The sequence below is a fragment of the Tachypleus tridentatus genome, chromosome 1, assembly GCF_004210375.1.
Source record: "Tachypleus tridentatus isolate NWPU-2018 chromosome 1, ASM421037v1, whole genome shotgun sequence".
NCBI classification, from domain to species: Eukaryota; Metazoa; Arthropoda; class Merostomata; order Xiphosura; family Limulidae; genus Tachypleus; species Tachypleus tridentatus.
In genome coordinates, this window is record NC_134825.1 from 135,363,220 (window position 1) to 135,384,340 (window position 21,121).

The 21,121-nt window shown below is 34.9% G+C and overlaps 1 protein-coding gene across 7 annotated transcripts in view; it reads left to right on the plus strand.

Moving 5' to 3' along the window:
* Positions 1-233: 233 nt before the first annotated feature.
* The window catches only part of LOC143224916 (serine/threonine-protein kinase PLK2-like), a 69,746-nt gene continuing 48,858 nt past the window's right edge, over positions 234-21,121 (plus strand). Inside the window, exons 1-4 of one of the 7 annotated variants that reach the window (XM_076453399.1) lie at positions 239-516; positions 8,232-8,310; positions 12,532-12,760; positions 20,722-20,829. In XM_076453399.1, the coding sequence (XP_076309514.1) occupies positions 12,557-12,760; positions 20,722-20,829 (312 nt within the window). In that variant the 5' untranslated portion in view covers positions 239-516; positions 8,232-8,310; positions 12,532-12,556. Of the gene's footprint in view, positions 517-1,241; positions 1,374-8,231; positions 8,311-12,531; positions 12,761-20,721; positions 20,830-21,121 lie in introns of those variants that run through there. The other 6 variants (XM_076453419.1, XM_076453390.1, XM_076453433.1 and 3 more) reach the window with 6 other exon arrangements.

Sequence of the window (21,121 nt, forward strand, 5' to 3'; positions counted from 1 at the left end):
GCATTTAGTTTTCTTAAGGCACTGCGAGAACTTCCACTTTTAAATTTTAAATGATATAACTGTATGATAAAATTTTGTTTGTTTAAACACAAAATTACACAGTAGAATATCTGTGCTGTGGTCATCACAAGCGTCGAAACGCGATTTTTAAAGTTTTTTAGCCCTCAGACTTAAAGCTGAGTCACTTGTGGGTTTAATAAAGCTGTGAATTTTATGTTAATGAAATTGATTACTTAAGTAAAAAGATATTTTTGTTTTATCATTGCACAATGCAATAAATATTAAGTGGATATTAAGAGCTAAAAATTATTAAAAATTTATTAATTTATTTTCATATATAAGAAATATAGATATTGAAGTGATGCCAAAAGTTATTTGATGGAGATTTGCATGCTATTTTCACAGGAATAAGTTAGTGGCACTAGTGTAGTGGATACAAATATCTCTAAGAATTTCGAGTTTGTGCATGATTTTGATTTAAATTAAAGGTTTGAAATAGAGGAACAAAAGCACTTGGTGAGTTTATATAAATTTTAATTTAATACTAAGTGGAGGATAAGACAGGATAGTGAGTATCATGTAATATTATCGGAATCTTTGTTTATTCAATTTTTAATATATAAGAATAAAAAAGTGAAAGTTGTTTTTCTACCTTATGTGAGTTTCAGTTCGTTTGCTGTTAGTATTACTACACAAATAATTAAAAATTGAAATATTAGTAGAAATACCGCTAGTAATACTATTGCAAATCTTTAACTGAGTAAAAGTAATTAATAGCGTTTAATTAGTTTCAGATTGACTTTTTCAATTTTCGTGATGTATTACGACGGGCAATTGTATCGCGAAAATCAAATAAATTTCGATTTTATACATGAATCAGAGTACTCAAGGACTTAATAGTAATACTATTATTTGAGTATAAAGTATAATACATTTAGGAGTAGTTAAAAGGCAATGGTATCATGATACTTGCTATAACTGTGGAATAAGACAGTTTAAAATCCACATGGCATCTGAGTTATCTTTATATCTACTGAAAAATTTAACATTAAATAACAGGTTATAATCACAGATGGGTGAAGTTATTGGTTTGGTATTTGCTAGTTTGCTGATTGCTTGACTATATGGCATGTTTTCTTATATTTGTGCTGTTAGTGTTATTAATATTAACTAATAATAATTTATTTTTTACCAGTTTAGTAATATTACACACTTGGCAATTGAATAATATAAACAACTTTGGGACTGATAGGTGTTCAACAAGACACATAAGTATTTGTTGGAGCTTGAAGTCACTTTGATATTCTCCCACAGTTAGCAGAACAGAGTTGAATAGAGTGTTGGTTACTGAAGACAGTAAACTTGTAAAGCAGGTAATTGGTGTTGTAATTTGCCCCATTCGTAGTTAAATTAGAATGCAATTGATAAGATGAATTATTATTCTCTACTCTATTATAATTACAATACAGTCTTTCACTTTTTAAAAACCACCATAGTACATTCTCTATGACTAAACTCGCAATCACATAGTCTAGATTTATGTATATCTAACTAACTTGAACTCGTTTTGTACACATAATTATAGCCTGATCAACATCTAGAATATTCTACACACTATAAGAATATGATACATAATACTTAATCAAAAACAATGTGAAAAGCTTAGAAGGTACCAATAACATGATATAATAGTACAAGTGTCAATTCACAAACATTGCACTTTACAATGTATGACTTGTACAGTTACAGAAACAAATCTGCAATAAACTATTAATTCTAAACATTAAGTTTAACACTAAAATTAAAGTTAAAACTGAAAAGATCATGCACTTCTAACAAGGGCTAAATGCAGAATACAGATTTTGACAACAGACTAAACCCTTTATGCTCACAAAACGTTTAATCACAGAAGAAATGTTGTGGCTTAAAATACTATTTTAATCCAAGAAAAGAACTGTGAAACATCATTCAACATTACCTTTTTTTAAACACATCAGACATAGCCATGTATATATATCTACTGACTGGTTTTCTGGAATAAATATTGAAGTGGAAGCAAAGAACAAAAATACCAAGATATACATGAAGCTCCTCTTCCTTTCAATTTAATCTTGTGGCACACTTATCCATTGCCATCTTAAGTTTCTGGTTTTCGACCTGGTACATCTTCGTGATAATTGGATTACTATGTTTGCCAGTTGTTTTGCGTGTAAAATTTTAACATTTGCATTATGCATCCAATTATTAAAAACATAAATTGCATGATGGAAAAATGTCACTGTAGAATCCAAAGATTAAATTTATTATTTCCAGATAAAAGTATTAGTCTTTTGATGACAAAATTTTGTTGTTTTTCAGGCATTTCTTGCCTTTTCTAATATAAATTGTATATACTTAGTTTATGTTTTGAGAAGTATGTTTTCATTTAAGAAATTAAAAAGTCCAAAATAATGGATTCTCATTGTGGATTCCTGTACGTGGTGAGGGGACCTCCCAGGGAAGGTTCTGTTCTTTTTGGTTACCTCCTCTGGGATCTAAACATCCACCCACATGTTTGCCGTGCGTGGCAACCCGTAAAGGGGAGGAGAGGATCCTGGTGGTTGAGGGGTCCAACCCTAACACACCACTTTGGCCTTGAATTCCTGTAGCAGCCTTTGGGTGGCTCCCCTTGGGCTATAGTCAACCAAGTACCAGTGTTGGAAATTCTCAATTGGTGTTGTGAATATTGTGCCTGATGCTGGTGTTTGGGTATAGTGCTCATGAAACCCTAGTGTTGCTGCAATGTCCTTGCATGACATTGTAGTGCGTCCCCTTATAGGGTTCCATGGTGGTGGGGTCAGTGGGTATTGAAATTTATTTTTTTCCTATGGATCCTCCTACGAAAACTTTAAATAAAATAGTGAAAGAACAGTCAATACGTAACCTATCACATCCTGAAGACTCTGAGCAGCAATCTTCAACATCTCTAACACACGTACCTCATTTTCTTATATTACGTTCTCTTTCAGAAAAACCTTTAGGGCAAATGTCCCCCTTTTTTATTCAGAAGGGACTAGAGGGAATTGCTGGCTCTCCAAAGTCAGTAAAGAAGTGTTTATCTGGAGACTTGTTGGTTGAAACATCCATATCCCAACACAGTGAACTCCTCTTGAATTCAAAGGCAATTGGGGATGTACCTATTGAGGTTACCCCTCATGCTACCTTGAATTCATCACAAGGAATTATTGTTGAGAGGGATTTGAAGAACATCCCTGAGTCAGAGGTTCTCGCTGGTCTCTCCACTCAAGGAGTTTCTGCAGTGAGGCGCATCTCCACTCGCAAATATGGAGTTACACTGCGGATAAATATCCTCGTCTTGACATTTACATCACCGCGTGTACCTGCCACCATTAAGGCAGGTTATCTAAATTGGTTATCTCTCTACCTGTCCCCTGGAGAGACATATGATCAATCAGACCTTGATGCTCTCATTGAACAGTTGCTGTCTCCCTTTCTAATTCTGTGGGATTTTAATGGACATCATCCCCTCTGGGGAAGTGCTGTTATTGATAGGAGGGGTCACTCTGTAGAGAGTATGCTCTCTGATCACAATCTTTCTCTTTTTAATACAGGTTCTTCCACTTATTTTCATGCACCTAGTCACTCTTTTACTGCTATTGATCTCTTGGTTTGTTCCTCTTCATTATTCTCCCATTTTTCTTGGAGGGTTGACAATAATCCACCAGACAGTGATCATTTTCCTATACTTTTGAGAGACTGGCCATGGTCGATGCCACCCTACCTGCATGCCTTGGTGTAAGCTGGATCAGGCAGACTTATCCACTTTCACTGCTCTCGTAGAACTTGATCCTGCCATCGTCAGTCAGCCATCAATAGACGACTGTGTGACAGCGGTAACTGACTGTATAATACATTGGAATCCTGCCTGCCATATGGTACGGAAGGCTCAAAAACAGGCCTGTGATACTTTCTGTAGATATCCCACACTTTCAAACTGCATCGCTTTCCAACAGGTCCGTGCACACGCTAGGTGGGTAAGACGTCAAAGCCAGAGGGAATATTGGATAAAGTTTACAACTAGCATATCTTCTACCACCAGTTTCAAGGTCATATGGGACAGGGTGCAAAAAGTCAGTGGGCACTACAATTTTGTCCTCCTCTCGATCTTACTCTATGATGGCCAAGATGTAGCTGATGTCCAGAGCATTGTCGATATTCTTGGTGAAAGCTTTTGCTGGGTATCTAGCACTTCTGTTTGTTCCTCCACCTTCTTGGCCATCAAGACTCAGGCAGAGCGTTCACCTCTTTCTTTTCAAAATGACTGTCTCTTTGACTATAATTGTCCCTTTACACTGGTGGAACTGAAAATGGCCCTTCATGGGTCTGGCAGTACATCTGTTGGACCTGATGATGTACACTATGACATGCTGTGCTATCTCTCTCCTGCTTCTCTTGATATTCTTCTAATTGTTTTTAACCGGATCTGGCAGGAGAAAGTTTTTCCTAATGCCTGGTGCCAGGCTTTTACCTTACCTTTCTCTAAGCCTGGGAAAGATCCCAAGATTCCTTCAAACTACTGTCCAATTGCTTTGATGAGCTGTCTCTGTAAGACCTTAATGCTTGTCTTGTTTGGTTCCTGGAATCAAACAACCTCCTCTTGCCCACCCAGTGTGGGTTCCAATGACAGCACTCCACCATGGACCACCTAATTTGACTTGAAATATCAATCAGAGAAGCCTTTCTCAAATGACAACATCTTGTATCAATATTCTTTGACATTGAGAAGGCTTATGACACAACATGGAGGTATGGCATTTTTTGAGACCTCTCTATACATGGGTTACATAGCCATTTACCCATGTTTATTAAAAATTTTTAATGGACAGGAGATTCCAAGTTCATGTGGGTTTGACACTTTCCCGTTCCTTTCTACAGAAACTTGGGGTCCCTCAGGGCTGTGTTTTGAGTGTCACACTTTTCAGTATAAAGATTAATACCATCACTGAACAACTCCCTCTCACTGTTGTAAACAAGCTGTATGTCGACAACTTTCACATCTTGTGTCAGTTGTTGAACATGAGATATGTTGAAAGGTAATTACAAACTGCCCTCAATCGTGTACTGACGTGGACCACGGCAAACGGCTTTAATTTCTCTCTCTCTAAAATTGTTTTCCACCAACGGGGTATTCACCCTGATCCTGAACTCCGTATTAGTGAAGTTTCAGTGCCAGTGGTCCCTGAGACCAAGTTGGGGCTCATCTTTGACCATAAGCTGACCTTCATACCACACTTAAAGCAGCTAAGAGTAAAATGCACAAGAGCACTGATCATTCTCCGTGTCCTCTCTACCAACAGTTGGGGAGCAGATCGATATTCTATGTTAAAGATATATTGTGCTCTTATTTGCTGTTTGCAACTGTCTTTACTATATTCTTCAAAACTTCATTCCTTACCAAAGCATCCCACCTGTGGATGTGTTTTCCTTCCTCGTTGGGCCATACCTTTTCAGAACTGACGATCTGGCATTGCTTCTTTTGGCCTTCGCTTCCAGGCACAGTTGGATGAACTTAGTCTGTCCGTGGATAACATTGCAGAATCCACTGGTGAGCCGATCCCACCATGGTTTATTACAGTCTCCAAATGCGACCTTTCTTTAAGTCATCTGAGAAAGGCAGATACTGCCGATTGGAAGTACCATCTTATATTTACTTAACATATTTCGAACCATTTTTCCATTCCAATTTATACGGATGGTTCCAAATCAGGTAACTCTGTGGGCTTTGCCATGGTTTGTTGCGGTTTGATGGTTCTTCTCACACAGAATCCCCTCTACAGTTTCTGTGTTCACTGCTGAACTGTATGTCATTTCTCTTGCCCTGGATCATATTGAAGCTAAGCAGTACTCCAACTGCACTATTTATACTGACTAGCTTAGTTCTGTACTGGCCCTGGAATTGCTTCACGTTGGCTCTCACCTTGTTCTTCCTGATATTCAAAACGGACTGGCCCATTTTTCATTAACATCTGCTTCTATCTAGTTTTTTATGGATACCAGGCCACGTTGGTATTCGTGGGAACGAGCTTGCAGACACGGCAGCTAAACCTATCTGCTCTGGCACTATCACCACTGTGCCTGTTCCATACATGGACTATGGTTCTGTTTTCAAGGCTCTGCTCCATGCTAGCTGGCGGTCAACTTGGAGTGAGTGACGTGACAACAAGCTTTTCCAAATAAAACCCTATAATGGACTTTGTCTGTCTAGCTTCCATAAGGTTCGGAAGGAGGAGATTGTTCTAACTAAACTATGCATTGGTCACAGTTTTTTAAGTCATCGTTTTCTTTTATCTGGAACTGATGCACCAGTGTGTAGTTTGTGTAACACTCAAATCACTGTAAGCCACATTTTATTTTCTTGCCATCGTTGCAACTCTCAACGACGGCACTATTTTAAACATGCTCTGTCCCAGGGTTTGTCCGTAACATTAGACAGTGTTATTGGTGACGGTGACTCTGTCCACCTTGATAAAGTTTTTAGTTTTTAATGACAATTAATCTTTTCAATCTCATTTAAGTGTTTTGATATTTATTCATTACACCATTTTAATTGTGGTTCCCTTTTAAGAGTCTCAATCTTTCTAGTTCAATTTGAAATTGGAAAACAGCCATGACATTACATAACTTTACACCAGGAATGGAAAGGCCAACTTCAGGTGACTTCGTAAGTTGTCCTGGCGAGTTATTATTACAGTTTTTCTGCATGTCTTTTAACACTTTTATTACTCTACTTTTTGATACTGGCCATAATGACACACAACCTTTTATCTGTACCAGTCTTTCCTGCTTCAGACACCTGCAGCTTAAGAGGTTAATCATTCTGTCTTCTCTTGTCTCCTTTCTTTCCATATATCACATCTCTGTGATTTTTCACACTGAGCTTGTCTCCTGTATCATGTTTGGTGATATCATGCTCTCATCTGTTCTTATTCCAGGACCCTTCTTTCTCCTTCGACCTTTATTGGATAGATCCATTAACTCTTCCAGTTGGTATATTCATCTTTGGATATGGATGTTTGCAGGCTATTTTGCATGTCTTCACATTGAATTCATCACCTTTTTCATTCTCTAATTTCCTATCTTCACTGGCTTTGGGATTAAATCTGGGTAGGCATTCCTAAGATAAAGGAAAGTGTTCATGCCATCTACACTGGCTCTGCTGGCACTCCCTGCAAGATAGGATGTTTCATAAGACAACCTCATGTATCGTCATGTTATACAAATTTATTCAAGTGTCCAGTCTGTGCTTATTTCTTTGATTATAATGGAAAAAGCCAGTACCAGATAAGTGATTGCTTACTTCTTTGGCTTATGTTTCTTGGTTTTTAGAGATAGGCATTTGTGGTCAATCATTGAACTGTATTTAGTAAAAAAGACATTTTTGGTTGATGGTTCAATGGAGATTTAGTCACTTTTTCAGGTCACTGCAGCGCAAATTCCCCTCCCACTTTCTTCGAGTGGAGCACAGGAACCCAAGGCCACTTACCAATTTTTGCTGAGGTGATGGACCATTGATAATCTTCATTGGTTGGACTTAGCATATTACAGTGAAAAGTGAGAAAATGGTGACACTGTAACTGTAGTACAGGTCTCACCTAACAAACTTAACATATAACTAATGTGGTCTCATCCTGCAGCAAACATATGTTCACTTGTTGAGGTTGGCCTACTTTATAAGGTCTAATATGCTCTAACCACACTGTACATGTTGACTTACCGACTGATTGTATGTAATTGTTTGAAGATGGTCATGGTCTCATTTTGCTCATTTGCTTCTTACTTCCTTATGGGTGAAGAGTGCATCCTGGTTGAGACAAAGTACAGTTCCCTGCGTGTGTGCTCCTATTATGTCCCTGCCAATGGGTGCCACATTCCATGGGCTTTGGGTGCTTTTTGAAGAGAACTGATAAAGGTGAAATTAGTGTAAGATCTTCCACCATGTCATTGTGGAATTCTAGCATTTCCTTGTGTGGAGTTATCTTGGAAGTAAATATTTTCCTAATCCAAAAAAAAATTTGTTAAAAAGTTTCACATATGTTCCCACCTCTGGTGCATATTTTTTGTCTTACCTCAACAATTAATGACATTATCACAATTGCATAAGGAGAGTTACTTTGCATGGAAGTTATATTGCCCTTCTATTGATGGTGGTCTTTTGTCACATGTGAATTTAGGTAGGAGTTATTTCAAGGCTAATGATATGAAAAGCTCGTAGGCAGACATGGAAGGAAGATAACATTTCTGTGTGTGTAGGTGAGCATCTATTAGAAATACATCTTCAGATTAGTAAAATGTTGATGCTACAACCCCTCCTATAGGGAATGATAGTGCAAGTCTACCCTGGGTAGTGCAAGTCACTTTGGGTAAATCTTATTTTTTGTTGCAAAATAAGAAACTAGATTTAAAAAAAAACTACATAAACTTTTGTGGAAGTTGGTTTACAGAAAAACATCTGGAGGGAAAAAGCAAGTTAGTTTCTTTATACAAATATACACACTATGTTTGTCCATTGTTTTGACTGAAGTTTGCTTTCATTTTATATAACACAATATCCATTCTGTTAATTTCTGTGTTTTACTCAGTCACTTAAGTTACATTTAGTATCATTTTGTGAATTGTACTAAATCTTACATTATTATACCACAGTAGGTGAAGGAGAATGCAAGTATAACTTTTATCAGGTTAGAAGCCATCTTCAGCTTAGACAGTTTTATTTTAGACATAGTGGTTAACCTTAAATGTTGTTATTTAAGTAGGAACCTTGTTCTGAGGGAAGAATATGTTGACATATTAACAACCTTTTAGCAAATATTCTAAAAAAAAAGTGAATTTTTTTTTATGTAAGTTATTTAATTTGTTTAAAGGAGAAGAGGGGAATGCTTCTTAGACAGTTTTATTATTGACAAAACATCATGTATTGGAAAAGCACAGATTCAGTAGAAACAGTACTGAGGCTGGTGGCTCTGATAATGTTTACCGTAAGAGTCCTACGGGCTAAGTGTGTGTGTGTGAGAAGAGCTGGGAGTATTACAAACCAGTTTGATTTCTGTTCTCTCTAAATTACTGACATTGACTGGCAAGAATCACTTGGCAATAAACCTTGCATGTTTATTGAAGTCTAATGGTAGGACTTCTGCTTGTCTGAATGGAACTCTGTTCATAACTGTGTATTTTGATTTCCAAATATTTATTCAAAGGTATCCATATAATGAGCTTAATTGGTATGTTAGATTCCACAAGAATTGAAAAAAACCTAAGAATTGGAGAAAAAATTCTGCTTTAAAATAGAAAATATAGGATTATGACAAATGGGCTGTGCTGTTTTGGAAAATGTAACAAATGGGGTTCCTCAAATTTGTGTTCTGGTGATGTTTATTGTTTTATCTACAGATACTAAGGCAGTGATGTAGATTATTGTATAATCAGTATAATTTTTACATTTAATGATTTTACTGAACTGCTGGATAAGATTGTTCTAGAAAGTGCTTTGTTAATGCGAAATTTCTTAAATAGTCTTGCTGAAACAGCTAAGTTGTAGAAAATTAATTTCAACATTGATAAATATAGGGACTGGAAATGTGGAAAGACATTTTTTGTGTGTGTGCAAGAGAAATACTGATGTAGAGAGAGAGAGAGAGAGAGAGAGAGATATTTAGGTGTGATCATTGATAAGTCTCAAGCCTTTAAACCTTTACCTAGATGTTTGGAAGTAGTGAAAAAGCAAATATTTATGAGATATAGAAATTGAGTTTATAAGTATTGTTTAATTTTTAGTCTCCTTACCATAGTAACATTGATTTGGTTGAAAAAATTCATTGTGTCTCAAAACTTATTCTTGTTTGAAACAGTTGAAGATTAAAGAAAAAAGACAAAATGGTCTGGTTTTTTTCCCCTGGAGAGTTGAGGTAATCTGACAGTGTTTTTAAAACATTCTGGACTACAGAGCACTGTTCAGATGCTGAGTACATACTTATATAAACAAACTCAAAATTTAAGCAGATAAAAATAATTCTACCTACTTAAAAATTTGTAACTGAAATGATTTACAACTTATATTTTGTTGTTTTGTAACATTTAGTGTAATTTACAAACAAAATAAAAAATGTTAAAACTTGAATTACTGTGCATCTTATGTTTTAGGTTTTTTATTTGCTAAGAAATTTATTTCTAAAGAACACCTTCTTGGGATTATTCATTTCCTTTTGAGTTTGTTTTATTATAGGCATACGTTTCCACCACTTTATGAAGTTACAATTTGTGGTCTGAACAACTGTTAATGAAGGTCAACCTTTAATGTAGCTACAGGAAAAAAATGACCCATCAGTCCTGTTCACATATTTAGGAATGGCTATGGTTGAGAAATTATTTGATTATTAAAAAAAAACACTACTTTTTGTAAAACTCCATTTGTAGATTCATCTAGTCAGGACTTTTGCATGTCACATATACCCAAACTTTTACTTTAGACAGTAATTCCATCTTCAGTGCTGGAGCTCCATGAGAAGATGATGCCCTTTGAAAATGGACAAAGATTGCCATCTGACAGTTGATGTTTTGTTTTGGTACCTTTCCCACCTTTAAGTGCACATCCATGTTTGATGTTAGAGATATCTGACAAGGGACTACCGTATCACTCAATATCTTGTTTTCTCTCAGGAGGTTATCCGTGTTTTTTGGTTTTTTGTTTATGTTTTGATTTCACCATTCCCCTGTACTTTTGTTATTGATCTTATTGGGTGCTGCTTAGATCATTCTTTATCCCCACTTGAGATCCTCCCTGATTTGACCATTTTTGAAATAGATGACAAGGAGCTTCTGCTTATGTAGTATGTATTTTAATACTATATGAAGAGTATGATATAGTACTCATTTTTCATGTTTATGACAATACCTTTATCATATTGACTTAAATGTTCAATATACCATTACTGCTTGTAAAATCAACCTCTTTGCATTAATTAAAAGCATCATGGGCCAAAAGGTATCTTGCTGAGAAGAATACTTTCTTTTGGATATATTTACATGTATATTTATGGGGCTTGGTTATTTCACTAGTTTTCCCTTCATGCCAGTTCTAGAAATAATTTTCTGGTTCTCATATCTAATGTGGCTGTGCTTGGGTATAAATATATATTATTTTTTTCTACATAATTATCTTTCTGCCTGCAGAACAGTCTTATGTTTAGCTTTGTGTTCATTGGTTCCCACCTATTTTTTACAGTGTGGGTTCTCTGGTGTTCAGTGTTTCAGAAGTATAAAGCAACCTGATTTGAATTTTGCATTTTAGAAGTTAAGTGAATTTCACCCAAGTACTTAATTTGGTAATACCTTCCCTCCCCTCAACAGACTTTTCATAATTACTACAATTTCCAGTAAACCTAAGTTATGGCAGTAGAACAGAGTTTATCTAAGATTCCCTGATGCTTCCATAACACTACATAACAATTGTTTTGAAAAGTATTGCTTCCTGAAAAGTTTTGCCGATTGTGTCAGGTACCTGGTGGATATGCACAAATATAGTTTTGGTTTTACTTTATCAATGTAGGAACTCCTGAGAAATAGACAGTTAACTGTTTACCGGCAATGACGATTTAATTGTGTTTATGTTTTAATACGCTATTAAGTTCAACATAATTAAAAGTGTTTTGCTCCTGATTTTCGTTTGTATTCAATGTCTGGTGCATCACGTTGCAGTGTCCAACAGTAGTCAGCAAGCATTGACGGATTCCAGTTGCCCTGATATTGTTCTTCCATTGTAGCAATGTTCTGGTGAAACTGAAAATTTCGATGAAATGGTATATAATGGGCAAATTTGGTTGTGATTTTCTTGATCAGCAGCCAAAAATCTATAAGGAACACCCAAAAGTGTTCAAGAAGCAAAAACTTTGTTGTGCAGTGTAATGAGGTACATGGAAAGTGAGATAATGAAAAATTATGGGAATTAACACTGCTTTGCAATGCAAAAAAAAATCTAAGTTTTTAATGACATAATCTGTCAACAACTGAGGTTCAAACTCAACAAGGAAAGCTTTTCTGTATTTCAGTGCCTTAAAGTTGATTTTGATAATGAAAATGTAGAATGTAGTGTGACGAAGAGCTCCATCCTTTTGTCTATACAGCAACACAATTTTAAACTAACATCAATAGCTTTGGGTTTCATGCCAGGTTGACCTCACTCATGTCTGTTATAAGCATTCATGCTAGCAATTGCAAATTCAACTTGCTTCTCATAAGCCATGGTAAGATATTTTGTCTATATATTAACTGATACTGTTAGATTACAGTGTTGCATAATGTGAGAGTCAAAAGATGTAGAGATGTATCTTCATGCATTTTAGCAGCATCTGCAATAAAATAACTTTAGTTTTTAACATTTATTTCTTAATTTTGATTTGAAAAATATTGTGCACACAAGTAAACTGATATTGTTTTCATATCTTTTTTAATAACTGAAATATTAAAAATTTTCAATAGGGGCATGTTCAGCTAATTACATGCAATGGATGAAAACGTAAGCCCTATTCAAAATGAAGAATCAAGCTTCATCTGTAAGTTTAGCCATAAATCAAAAAATCTGAAAATAATTCAAGGTATGGAGAAAAGTGTAAAGTCTAGCTTAAACAACAACACTATAGAACTTCCAGAATATATTGTGGATCCAAGCACAAAAACTACATACTTGAAAGGAAAATTTATTGGAAAGGTGAAATTGTCTTTAATCATTATTATTATTTATGTATAATATTAATTAATAATAAGTGCCCTCTGATATTAAAAACAAGAAGTCAGCTTTTTAATAGTTTTACCTTCTAGATATATTAACAGACAAAAGTAATTAATAATATTTTAAAATTTTGTTGAAACATAACTTTTGTTAAACTTCTTCAATATGGAAGTTGTAGCTGAAACACAACAAAGTGTTATCATTTTAACTCATGCCTTAAGTTTGATTTACATTAATTTCACAGTACAATGTGTTTTCTTGCAAAAGTGTTATTAATTATACTTAATGAGTAGCAACTGTATTCTGTAATTTTTATGGTTTGAATATAAAATTCTGAAGTTAAATCATTTTTAACATGAAAATAGATGTTGGCATGGGAACTTGAAAATCTGGTTATTCATTTTAAATTGTCTAATCTTATCTCTTTTTACTATTCAGATATCAGTTAATATAAATATTAATTATAATTGTGTAATAATAGCTTTTCTTCTATATGCACAACTTTTTCACACTCTACTAGCTTTGATACTTCCAACAATCTTAAGTGGTAGAGCTGCATTGTAGCCTGCAAATAATCATGCTACACCTGTCACTAATAGAAGTGCAACATACTCTTGTATTGCAACTGGTTCCTCTATACTGTAGAACCTAATAAGCTTCATTTATTGATTTGGCACAGTAGAGTGCAGATGTTTAAATAGTTTGCTTGGGCCTGGTCATTATTTTGCATGAATAGTTTAATTTGTTAAATAATTACCTTAATTGTTTGTGACTTTTCTTGGCAGTTGTTATTTGCTCTATGGTGACTCATGATACTATAGATCGATATTTCATTCTCTATTCCCAGTTGAATTTTAATTCACAACCACTATTGTTAATACTCTCACTGCACTTCAATCTGTAGTTTCTTTAGCTTCAGACTTACTGGTGATGAGGTATTGCTTTTCTGTGTGTCATGAATTGGAGTCCATTATGTAGCCTGCTGTGCCTCCTGTTCACAGATAAAATTTTCTTATTTGGGGATCCTTTACAGGATGTCCTCACTTCAGATAGTCTGTTTCCTCCTCCTTCCTTTGCTATACAGTCTTGAAATCCTTTTGTGAATGCTTCAAGACTGTTTTCAGCTTTCTCGACATGGTGTCACGTGAATATTATCTTTTATCTGTATCCCCGGTGTCTAATGATTATTCTCCATTTCTCCTGAATTCCACTTCTTTAGATAAGCTAGTTTCTACCCCTTCTCTTGAAGTCGGGGTACATGCAGGCCTAGTTATTGCACTGTTATATTCTGGGATCAGCATGCCTTATATCCTTCCTACCCTTGGATATTTACAAATTAATGTACTATCACTCTAATTATGGACTGCCAGGTTTTGGAGTTTTTGATTCTGGTGTGGAGATCTGTCGTTGATACCAATGTAAAATATTTCCAAAGCTCAAAATTTTTGTCTCTTTGATTCTGTCCAACTTCCTACACTAGTTCTTCTTTATTTGTATCACATTTGTGGCTATCCATCTCTATTCATAGGTGTTTTTGGTGGATATTTACTTCCTTGTATATTCTCTGTTTGGCACTTGTTTCTTCTTGGCCATTTCCCTCCATCCTTAGTTCCTTTTTTTTTACCTTCTTATGGCCCCATTTTTATGCCAAGTGGTTTTTGCAGGTTTTTCTGACTCACTGGAATCCAGGGTGAGGGCTGCTCGTCAACATTTCTCCCTTTTTCTCCATGGTCTATTGTATTCCATGGTATTCATCTGTTCTCATTCCTGTTTTCCCTCTCTGCCCTTTTTCTTTTTTCTTGCCCTAGGTCTTGGCTGCTTGATGTCAAATTACTCATTGCTTAATACCCCACTTTTAACAATATTGGGAACTGTACTATAGGTTCTGGTGAGTTCAGAGCACTTTTGGCTAGGTTTATGCACCTATGATGTGATTTTTTACCTTGGCTACTCAGATGCTTCCAGGATTATTCAAAGCTCTTTCCATTTATTTTATCACTCCATTTTCCTGATCCTCAAATCCTATTCCTTTCTGTCCTCCTCAGGATCTGGTTTTCTTGCAAGCATCTCTGAAATGTTTTGGACACAGAATATGATGCTATATTATCTACATGAGAGGGTTTTTCAACTTGCATTTCAGTTGGTTCCAGCTTTTCTTTCCATTGAGATCAATGGAGCTTTTGGTTCTCAATTCTCAATCCTCAACTTACGACATGCAAAGTTCTTGGTCTGTTTTGTACTTGGGCTTTTGTCGAAACCCTTATTTTCTAGGGTCATGCTTATGTGCTTGCCTTTTAGTGGGTGGTACATGATAAAAGTAATCTTGCTCAGTTCATTTACTCCCTATTTACCAACACTTCTGTTTAGCCTGTTGGTTCAAACAAGGAGGTCAACACTATAGCAGGCATTCCTCTTTGCTTCCCCATCCTGGATTGCATTTTTCTACAGATTCTTTTTTGTCAGATTGGGGAGTGATTCTTTATTTTCTGGAAATCATGAGTCTTTGGTTGAGTCAGCTTTGCATATCGATGTTATGCAGCTTTTTGGCTTTTATCGAACATTGGATCATTTTCAACTTTTCATGGAGGTAAAAATTGATCATGCTACATTAAAACATTTCAATTGATGTGTCTTCTGTAAGTCAACAGTGGGAGTACCTGTACAAACTTTGTTTTTGAATGTTAGAACTCTTATTTTGCACCCATTCACATTTCACACACCTAGTAGGGTGTCATGTTCTAGGTGCTCTGAATCTTGTTACATATCAATGTCTCATCCAAACAAGATTCTTCCTGTTAAGTGGTTCCATGTTCCTTGGGTTTTTGAATAGTCAAGTGCCCAATGAACTACTCCATTTCTGGAAGCATTAGCCTCTCAGATCAATTCCAAGTCAACCCTTCTTTAGTTCCTGGATCAATATCTTTTGCTTTGACAATAATGTACTCAGTCAGGATTGGTTCATTCTCTCTTTTTATTTGTTATTTTCTTCTCCTAATTTGGGTTTTATTTATTCCCCATTCTCTTCCATGCTTAGTCCTTCTTATTGCACCTTTTTGGCCTTCTCAGACTTTGTTTCTTCTACTTACTCTGTTTCAATCTTCTCCATTACCACTTCCTATCTTCTGCTCCTGTTTTAACAACTTTGGTTGTTTGTGTCATCATTACTACACTCCAGCCATGTGTGTGGCATTTGCCTATATCCTTGCAAAACAGTTTAGATTTTCCACACATGTAGCATTTTTTTTTTCCCAATCTAATCTGTTCTTTTTTTTGCCATTGTATCAGAGTAAATGCTGCATTTTCACCATTGATCTCTGTGCCCTAGTTACCTTTTCATCTTAGCATGTCTCATACCTTTGACAATTTTACCTGGATATTTTACAGTGTTTCTTCTGTGACTATCATTTCTGGTCAACTGGCAGCCTTATTCAGTATCTTTCCTGTAGACTATTTTCCACTTTTGTCCTCTCCCTTTTACTTTGCTCATTTCATCTCCTTTGTTCACCTTATCCTATGCCCCTTCCAGTTTGGGAACATCAAGTAGTTTTCTTGCTTCCTACCCAACGTTCTCTTTAATTTTTGGTTATCTGTTTAATATACTACTTGTCCTGGACGTTTTTTCTATTTTGTTGGTGGTTAGTTTAGTCTGGGATTTTTTGTTCTTGATGTTTCATGTATCATTTACCACCACACCTTTATATTTCTCCTTTATCTGGATCATGGTTTTTTCTGGGAAGTTGATGACTCTGGAATGTAATGTCACACTTAGTTTTTTTTTTAACCTTTCCATTTCTGTTTCTGATGTATTCTGTGTTGTTTTTCATGTCCTATATGTGCTCTCTGGTGCTATGTTGCCTACGGGCCATTCCATGTCAAATCATCCAGATTTTGGAAAATTTTCCAGGTGACCCCTTCAGAATGCCTTGAAAAAATTCACATGTATTCATCTACCCATATAATGAAAGATTGCCAAAGAGTAGATGAATATCTCTAATAGTTTCTGACTTACAGCCCTGTAAAATTTAATTAATTTTTTATTTTTGGCAAATTCATTTTCGGGCAACTTTGGCTGCTTAAAGCTGCACGAGTAATGGTGGTAGAAGGCTGAAATTTGCTACACTGAATAAATTAATCTCATAGAATTCAAAAATGGTCTCAAACCAAGTTTATCTCTCTTAGGGTCTAATGATAGCAATGACAATTATCAGCCAGGGCATGTGGCATGCATATAAGATCATGAATGGTATGTGGGAAACGTAAAAGATAGATCAGATGAACATTCCAATGTGTTGGTGTCTTTGGTGAAGAAATCAAGAAACGAACTGGTCTCATGGCCTGCAAGGTCACGTAAAGATGAAAGCTGGATTATTTTCCAACATATTCTTTGTCAGATAAGTGCACCTTCCGTGCAAGGCAGTAGTGCTTGCCACTATGTTTTAAGTCAAAGTGATCTCAACATAATCAAACTCAAATTTCAGAAATTTATTCAAGCTGTATGAACAAAGCAATGTTTATTTGATATTATTAAGGCTAATTTATTGCTAAAGTAGTTTTTGAAATATTTCATTGTCGCGATTATTGTAGTTTGGTGTGACTATAATCTTTCTTAATTATCCCGTTGTAGCACTGTGCTTTGTGTCTGATTTACCTTTGTATTTATTAAATTATGAATCTTGAACTCGGCCATATCTGCATAAGTGTAATGCATACACAATATATTTGCATTGCTATGTGATCTAACTAGTTATGCCAATAAATTTGTTCAGAAATGAATTAATTCTTTCCTATTTCTTAAAACTTCATTATTTATTGTTGTGAAAGGCTGGTTAGAATATTTCGGTGGGATTCGTAAAATTCTGATAGGTATTTTTCAAAATTGTATGGATATATTTGCACACAGTAACACACCTGAACTGAATGTTTTTTTTAAGTAACAAACGTATGGTCAGAGGATATTTTAAAAAATTGTAACTCAAAAAGTAGGCTGAACACCATTCTGATTTTTTGTTGTAGATCATATTAGAGAGGTAAGAATATATGGTAAAAATCTGAAAAGGCTGAATAAGTGGTGACAGGGTCAAACTGGCCTGAAGTAGGGCTATTTTTAGCTAAATCATAAAAAGTTGCATGCAGCTATATTTTTTACAGGAGTTCTAACAGACTTTTAATTACAACAATTACTGATTAATCAATTGATATGTTATAGGAAATTAGAAAAAAAAATCAACTTTGTATCATATTAAGTCTTAGAGCTATGGCTTATTACATAAACCAATGTTTTTTACGATTTGAGGTTTTCAGGTGATTTTTACTGCCTCACTGTGAAAATCCTAAGAGAGATAAACGTGGTTTGAAACTGTTTTTGAATTCTGTGAGATTAATTTAGTCAGTGTAGCAAATTTCAGCCTTCTACCACTCTTACTCTTGCAGCTCTAAGCAGCCAAAGTTGCCCGAAAATGAATTCACCAAAAATAAAAACAAAGTAACCAAATTTTACAGGGCTGTAAATCAGAAACTATTGGAGATATTGATCTTATCTTTGGCAATTGTTCATTATATGGGTAGATGAGCACATGTGAAATTTTTCAAGGCATTCTGTGGGGGTCACCTGCAGCACCCTGGATGATTTGACATGGAATGACCCCTACAGTTTCCCTGTGATTTCTTTTCTTACATGTTTATTCATTGGAACCCTGCATCACCCAAGATATTTCTCCTTTTACCTTTACAAGTTGAATTTGATAGTTTGTAAGGTTGGCTTATTCCTTCTTTTCTTACATGTTTATTCATTGGAACCCTGCATCACCCAAGATATTTCTCCTTTTACCTTTACAAGTTGAATTTGATAGTTTGTAAGGTTGGCTTATTCCTTCTTTTTTACTGATTTACAAATCTTTTTTTTGGATTCTTGCATCATATACAGCATCTTATTTTCTCCCTGGTAGCTTGCTTCCATCATCCATGGAAGAGGGAAGGGGGTCTTTCAGGCTTGCATGTGAATCACAGAACACATATTCATATCGAATTCATTTCATCATGTGACCATTGCCCTTATTGGTATACTGCATACCAGCAATTGCCATCCTCTGATTGGAGCCCAATTGTCAGATTACTGCATGGTCTGATGTTTGTGTACTAGGTTTACACATGTGCATTGATTAGGATAACAGGATGGAACCTCTTTTCTGCTTTTGCTTCCTCATCTTTAGATGAAAATAGTGGGAATCCATCTTTTACCATGAACTGGATTCTCTTGCTTTTGAATTAGAGTTGACTTGCAGATTTTGGCCTGATATACCCTATCCTCTTTAGAAAATTTGGCATGTTAAACCGAATATTTGATGTGCTCCTTTTCTGCCCAAGATAGAGACTCATCTTCACAAATTGTTGTGTGGTCTCATTCAGATGTTGAAAGATACTCGTTTTAGTAACTTTTGCACTGTCTTTTCACTATGTCACTGTGGGATTCTAATTGTTATGTGAGCAGAGATAAGGTGTTATATTAGAAGTTAAAATTTTTTAACCTGAAAATATATTTCGAATAGATGCTTCCCTCCTCTTGCATTTCTTACCATATATCCCTATTTCTCGTGCTTATTTATGTGCCTAATTGAGTAGTGAAGATTGGGTTCTACATTATAGAGGGAACCAGCTGTGACAGGACAGTGGGTTGCACTTATGTTGGTGAATGGTTTTTTCATGATTATATTCATGCTACAATGCAGCTGTACTGTGTTAAACTCGTGGTATGAGTGGGAGTATTTAGACTGGTAGCAAGTGAGAAATGTATTCATATAGAGGGCAGTACGAAACAAGAAAAGCTATTATTACAAGAGTAGAGGTAAGTATCTGTTCAAAATATTTATTTAGTGTAGCAAAATTTTAACTGAGAATTTAAAGAAAATGAAAGTAATCAGTAGATGGCAAAAAGAAGCTCTCAATATAGAAATCATTCAGTATTAATAATCTGTCAATCTGTTTTTTTTATTTTTATTATTTTCAGTACTAAAAGAATATATAAATGTGCACATCTAAAGAGAAGAAATGTGTGTTGTGTTTAACTGTGTATTGTACTTTGAAGATATTGATATGTAACATCAATTTAATACAAGTATTTAATTCTTAGTAACCAAACACAGTCTAGTTTCTCTATTATTTACAGGGGATATCTGGTTCCAAATTTTTTACTTGTGCTGACTAGTAGTAAAAAATATATAACCATTTGTGTGTTTTTCTTTTTTAAACTTGATAGCAAAAAATATTCTTAAGTTGTCAAGTAAAACAGTAAATATTGTTTTAGCTGGTTAATGATAAAATTTATCACTTGTGTGAGTAAAAGTAAACATTTTAGGCATCTAAACTTAATCTTTATATCAAAATTTATTACTGTTTTCAGGCCAAGTACTGTTGTTGATAACTTCTTTTTAAACTTAATGGTAACCACAAATTTATTTTTATTATAAAGTTAATGAGCTGGCTTCTTAGTTTTTTAAGCTCAGTGGTGACAAGGAATATATAGTTGTAATGTTGTCAATGAGGTTTCATTTTTTGATCTGTAGTTTCAATTGTATTAGAGAAATGTTTGAGCAACATAAAAGGAATCACTTGTTTTCTTTTACATGATTTTTTATTAGTTGTTTTTCTTTATTTAATTTCAGTACTTTATCTTCTGACTTTTTTATATTTAAAGTAAGTGATTCATTTTTATTATTTTATGAAACTTTATAAAGATCTTGCTATGATGCTTTGCTCTACTGCTAACTAGTGCTGAAAATGAGTCATTGATTAACGTTTTGAATTGTAGTTCTGCAGGCCTGTTGTTCCTGTCCCATTTTCTTAGGAAACCACTGTGCTCTTAATGTTGAATATTTACAATTAATCAGTTTTTAGCTGCTACAGTACATATGTTATGAATTCTATATTTTTGTCTTTCTCTTTAGGGAGGGTTTGCTCATGTTCATAAGATGACTGATTTGACTACAAATAAACTTTATGCTGGTAAGATAATTCCAAAAGCCAGGCTTACAAAGATTCATCAAAGAGAAAAGGTTTGTGGTTGTGTTATACAGTAGAGTGGATTAAATATTCTACTGCTTAGACAAATAATTTAAGCTAAGAATGTGACATGAAGAATTGAGTTTGGAATGTTGTTGTGATAAATTAATCAAATTTAAATCCTTTGCAGAACACTTAGAGCAGAAACAAGTTGGAAAATCATGATAAAAGATTGTTCTTATACATCACATGAATAAGATATGGAACATTTTAAAAATAAAATAAAGTTGTAGATTACATTGTAAAGCAGTATTTCAAATGTTAATTTGGAAAATGAATTGTAAC